This window comes from Daucus carota, chromosome 2, assembly GCF_001625215.2.
Source record: "Daucus carota subsp. sativus chromosome 2, DH1 v3.0, whole genome shotgun sequence".
NCBI lineage: Eukaryota > Viridiplantae > Streptophyta > Magnoliopsida > Apiales > Apiaceae > Daucus > Daucus carota.
Window position 1 is genome coordinate 28,341,317 of NC_030382.2, and position 6,324 is coordinate 28,347,640.

Consider the following 6,324-nt stretch of genomic DNA (forward strand, 5'->3'; position numbering starts at 1 on the left):
TTAAATCGCGAGAAAAGCCACAACCAATGCGATCATTAAACGAAGTAATCCTACTACGGAAGTCAATGCCTTATGCATTTTCCTGCTTCTCTCCAGGATAATTGCATTCTCGAGTTCTTGCACCCTTGTCTCACAAGCGTGAAGAGTGTCCTGCAGATGTAGACGCTCATCATTCAATCGAGTAATTATAGCATCATCCTCCAAAGGCTCATCATCAATCCATTTGAAATAATAACAGCTATTTGCCTGCAGTGAAATATTTTACAATTTTAAGCACAAAGAATGTAAACATATGCTGTATATTCCAAAACTTTACTTACAATTGGAGAACCGCAGCAGTAAAATCTCTGAGCCATCATCTCATCATTCCAACAAGTTCGTATTTCAGCCCTCAAACAACAATTACAGAAGTGGTTGCTTGATGCAACGAGAGAGCTTGAAGACAATGATATCATCGGAATTGTAACAAAATTATGTGTTTTATGTGTTTGTTTGGTTGAATGTATGTGTATCAACCACATAATGAAGGCCTATTTATAGGCCAATGGAGTATTGTTCAGGTAAATATATTTCCGGATAAAAAATAATTTTGGAATTGACAAGTCCTTTAACTGAGCAGAATCTTTTCTTTACATGCTTGTTATGGTTTGCCAGTGTGTAGTCTAATCTATACAGCCTTTCTTTTCACAGCACCTTTACTTTATTATATATTGTCCTTTAACTGAGCAGAATCTTTTCTTTACAGCCTTTCTTTTGCCAGTGTGTAATATCTTGTCCCCAATGCTTCTGTTTCCTTTAAGTTTATTTATTGCTTCAACACCATTACATTAAATTAATTAACGAAATTGGATTAACAATAAAAAACAAGGACTTGAAAGAAAAATACAGAGTAACAATAAAAAACAAGGACTGAAAAGGAAAATACATTTTAACAATTAAAAACAAGGACTGAAAAGGAAAATACAGATTAACAATTAAAAACAAGGACTAAAAAGAAAATGGCAATTAAATTACACAGTAGGGTCAACATTGTACAATGGACACCTTCTACTACGTCTAGTGTGTCCTTCTTGCTTGCAGCGGCCACATTTGTGACTTGTACGGGAACTGTCCATTTCCGTGCGTATTCTGACGGATTGACCCCTTTCTCCTCGTTTACGCCTTCTCTTTCGCAAGGCTTCGTTCGGTACCACAGTTCCAAACATTCTCCATTGCACTGGCAAATCAATATCCCAATACCCAGTTGCTGGTAATGGATATATCATTGGCTCCCACAATTTCAACAAAGTAGAGTTGTAGTGGAAGGGGCCAATCCACTGTTTCCAGTTTAAGTGATTGTGGTTGCAAGCAGCAACCAAATGTGAACACGGCAGGCGGTGGCAAGCCCATTTCCCGCAAGTGCATGTACGCTGAGTTATGTCAACCACCTGCGTGTTCCCGCCCTTATTGCACCCTTTTACCATGTACCTTTGCGTCTTTACGGAGAACAAACCGGTTCCTCTATTAAATGTCTCGACCCGGTGTGTGTTAGCTTTGGCTGCAATCTTCTCCAACTTATTTCTCGTCCTTAGACAAAGTTCATGACCCTCCCCAATGCCCTCAAGCACTGCGTTCCTCTCCTTATTGACCGTCCTAACAGTTTTATAAAACATGAATTCAATCATTGCGGTCACAGGTAGGTGCCGAGCCACGCGCACGTTACCATTAAAGCTCTCCATGATGTTTGTGGTAGCTTGGCCGAAACGAGCGTGGCCTGTGTCATGACAAATAGTCCAGAGGGCTGGACTTATCCCTAGCAACCACCTCAAGCCTTGAGGCGAAAGCTCTCCAATCTTCTTCATGTAGGCATCATATTTCCTAATCTGTGGCGTATTGCCGGCTAGCCACATGTACATTTTAAGCTCCTTTCCCGGGAATGCCTTGGAGAAGTTGCTCCTAACATGATGGAGGCAGAATCTGTGATAGCCCATCGGCGGGGTAAAACCACTCGCTTCGTCATTCATTGCAGCAAGGATCCCCGTCGCACGGTCAGATATAATACAAACCCCCAATCTATCTCGGCATACATGTCTACGTAAAAGACGTAGAAACCAAGGCCAATTTTCAGTTGTTTCCTCATCAACAAGGGCGAAGCATATGGGATATTGGTGGTTATTAGAGTCGACTCCCACCGCGACCAGCAATTTCCCATTATACTTTCCCTTAAGAAATGTACCATCAATGGAAATAACTGGCCGTGCATACTACCAACCATCAATCATTGCTTTTAGGCACCAAAATGCACGAACAAATGTCGATGTACCCCTCTCTTTATGATGTGGAACAACCTCAACCACAACTATACTTCCGACATTTGTACTGGCCATGACATTAAGGAACCGAGGGAGCTCGTTGTAGGTTGTCTTCCAACTTCCATAAACGCTTTCCATGGCGGCCATCTTCCCCCTCCATGCTTTCAAGTAACTAACCAAATGGTGGTACTCATCATTGACCATTGTGATGATGTTGCTTACCTTCAATTGAGGGGTCTGGGAGATCTGTTGAAACAAAATATATTAACATTAACGATGAATAATAAACGATAATATTTAGACATATAATGATATCCAAGGTTGTAGGACTTACGTAGGGAGCAACCACATAGCCAATCATTTTTGCTGAAATTTTGCGGTGGTCCTGCGTGGGTCTATCCAGTAGGCATGTGTGAATCTCTGGACATTTAGTTATTTGAAAAAGGCCGTGGGACTTCTTCTTCGCGGCCCTTAGCTTCCACTTGCAGTTTGAAACCACACATTTAACTTTGTAGACTTGCGTGGAGCTTTTCTCCATGATGAAATTTCGATCTGTACTTATGTGTGCATGTTTCACAGCAGCTATGAGCACTTCCTTGGTAGCAAATAGAGCTCCTTCGGTCAACTCATCGGTGGCGGGATCAAACCCGAGTGACATAACTGCATCCTTGTCGGACACAATCACAGGCTCGTAATCCTGGGATCCAAACCATGCAGCTCTAGGTTCATGAATAGACAATGCATGTGTTTGCAAGTGCATGTTTCCCTCTCTTTCTTCATCGGAATCAACCTCCGAAAAATCTTCACTTTCCGGAACATCCTCCTGTGATAGATTCCAGTCCGAATCGTCACTGCTGCTTATGGCTCTTTCCGAGCCATACTCTTCATCATCCTCCTCGTTCTCCAGTGCAAGAGCTATAGCTGCACCTCTTTTCGGGGTTTGACGAGCCGGTGATGGCTGTCTACCACTCAAATCGTCCTCGTCCACAACCTCTTCAACAACAAAACGACCCGTATTACTCGAGCCACCACCGTACTCTCCAATCGTCCCGTAGTTGTAGCCGCTAGACCACCCTTGCATGCCCTGGCTTTGTCCATAGTTTCTCCCATAATCGCCTCCAAAACTCCCACCGTAGTTTTCAACATAATTTGAAACTTGGCCACCTGCAGCGGTTTGTCCGGTTTGTCCATAGTTCCCCCCATACTCGCCTCCATAGTGTTGGCTGGGTTGAGCAATACTCTCGGCCTCGATAAACAATGATACGTCTCCACCCAAGTGAAATCTCTCGGGGATACTTAACATCCTACGAACATCGTCGTCCGATTTAACAGACTTCACAAAGAACCCCGAAACGAGGTTACTAACCCCGATTCGAGGATATTTCACACTAAGCTTGACATCCCAATGATGCCTACTTATAGGCATCAACCCGAACACCATATCTCGTAGTTCTTCAAGTGAGCTGCTCAATTTCACATACATCATTTCTTTCGGATCTAAGATGTAGAGAACATCGTTATCTTGTTTTATGATTTCACCTCCCCAGAAGAAATTAACGTTTACGTATCCGTCCATCTTTGTTTTGGTTTTTTTGGAGTGGTTTTGCTTTTGGTGGTTTTGGTGTTCTGATAGCTTGCCAATGAGGTTTTTTCAAGTGATGATGGTTTTGTGGACAGGCAACCACAAATGCTTCAGCTTTTAAGGACGAATTTCAAAGTTAACCACTGTGCTTCAATAGTGCATGCAATTTTTGTGTCCACTTATTGGTATGCAGTCAATCTATCAATGAGCAATAAAGTAAATCTTTTTGCTGCTGAATGAATGATTCTCTGGACAAGCTACTGCATAAATCCATTGATATTATTGCATGCTGCACTATGTGTTAAATGTGAGGGATGTGACCATACAAAAAAAAGCTGATGCACACTGTTCAAAAACCCATAATTGCATGACTTTAAACGAGCTCATAATTGCAAACAGATGATGCACACTTTCAAAAAAATCATAATTGCAAACAGATGATTTGACCATACGTTTTAAATTTTTTTCACACTCTTTAGAAAAATACATTAAATAATATACATATATACACACATATATAATATATATATATATATATATATTTCAATCTTTAATTTATATATATATATATATATATATATATATTATTTACATTATATATTTTATATTATATAACCGTTAAATTAAATTGAGACTTTTAAGGACGAATTTCAAATGCTTCAGCTTTTAAGGACGAATTTCAAAGTTAACCACTGTGCTTCAATAGTGCATGCAATTTTTGTGTCCACTTATTGGTATGCAGTCAATCTATCAATGAGCAATAAAGTAAATTTTTTTGCTGCTGAATTAATGATTCTCTGGACTTTTTGCTGCTGCTGAATCAATGAGCAATAAAGCTACTGCATAAATCCATTGATATTATTGCATGCTGCACTATGTGTTAAATGTGAGGGATGTGACCATACGAAAAAAGCTTATGCACACTGTTTAAAAACTCATAATTGCATGACTTTAAACGAGCTCATAAGTGCAAACAGATGATGCACACTTTTCAAAAAATCATAATTGCAAACAGATGATTTGACCATACGTTTTAAATTTTTTTCACACTCTTTAGAAAAAATTATAAAATATATATAATAATATAAAATATAATATCACATATAATGTATCACTATATAATATAAAATATTTTTATATTATATCATTATATAAATAATATTATAAAATATTATAATATAAATAATATGGGTCGCCCTTTGAAATAATATTTTCCGATTTTTGAATTTTGAATTTTTTAAAATAACCCATATGGGTCGCCCTTTGAAAGGGCGCCCCATATGGCCATAAATTTAGTATGGGTCGCCCTTTGAAAGGGCGCCCCTTACTGGAGTGGTTTTTGGTTTGGGTCGCCCTTTCTCAATGAATTAGACTGGTTAGTTTTGAAAGCTCGAAAAAAAATTGGTTAGTTCTGAAAAGTGGTCGAACATACTGGTTATAAATGATACGGAGCCGGAGTAGTAGTATTTGTTTAAGCTGTGGTCAACTCAACTGTGGTTGTGGCCGTATAACTTAATGGGGCTGCGCTGCTAAAATATAAGTATGGAGGGCATTCTTTATAAAAGAACACCCTTAAAAGAAGATAAAGATGAATATTTTAGAATTGAACAAAGAATTTATCTATAATTTGAATTAAATTCTTATTTTAAGCTAATTAATCTTTTATTATAAATAATAAATGTATCTAGTATATTTAACAACAATTATGAATTAAAAATAACATGATTCTATGTGATATTAATCATGTGATGAATATATACATGATTCTATTCTGAGATCTGTTTTGGATTCTATTCTGAATTCTATAATATTTCATAATAATAATTTGGATGAATTTAGATGTTAGATTTCATATATTAAGTTTAGTTAGAGTTTAACTATGTAATTATAATCATAACAAATCACTTTTTATGAAAAAAAGGTTGATATGATAGTGTTATGTGTTGTTTTATCTAAAGTGTTTGTGAGTGCAACCCACAATACTGAATACTACTTGCGTGGCATACATGTCTGTTCATAATCCTTGGTTCCTTTCCACTTCGGAATAAACACTCTCTCTTTATCCCTCGGCTTTAGATTACCTGTCATCAAAAGATTACTTGCACTGCATAAAATTTGGTGGTGTTGATTTGTTTTCAGCTTCCTCGTCTAAAGAGTGTGAATCCGTGACAACTAAACAGTGTCAATTTACACACTAGTCTAACTCATCTGCATACAAAGTTGCACATTTTCAGAGATTAAAACTACCAGTGGAGATGTGCTTGAAAATGAGTTTGAATGATGTTCAAAAATCTTCTCACACTGTTCCTATCACCTAAATAGTAAAATGAGTAGGTAAGATACAGCACAAAATACAAATTACTTAGAAAAGGCAGACTGACTTTTATGCTAATCTCATGTTCAGAACAAATCCAAGCACAAAATTACAGGGGGGTCACATTTACAAAACTA

The 6,324-nt window shown here is 38.0% G+C and overlaps 1 protein-coding gene across 1 annotated transcript; it reads right to left on the reverse strand.

Annotated features, from left to right (window-relative positions):
• On the reverse strand, positions 1-2,366 carry LOC108207292 (uncharacterized). Its single transcript, XM_064086810.1, has 3 exons — positions 2,328-2,366; positions 1,017-2,243; positions 1-246 (listed from the first exon to the last, which is right to left on the reverse strand). Exons 1-3 carry the CDS (start codon positions 2,364-2,366, stop codon positions 1-3), a joined length of 1,512 nt encoding a protein of 503 aa, XP_063942880.1.
• Positions 2,367-6,324: the final 3,958 nt, after the last annotated feature.

Coding starts and splice junctions, on each gene's coding strand:
- LOC108207292 (XM_064086810.1), bottom strand. CDS start 2,366: ATGGCCAGTACAAATGTCGGAAGTATAGTTGTGGTTGAG. Junction 2,244..2,327: donor GAAGTATAGTTGTGGTTGAG/GTTGTTCCACAT, acceptor GATGGTTGGTAG/TATGCACGGCCAGTTATTTC. Junction 247..1,016: donor TGTACAATGTTGACCCTACT/GTGTAATTTAAT, acceptor ATTTCACTGCAG/GCAAATAGCTGTTATTATTT.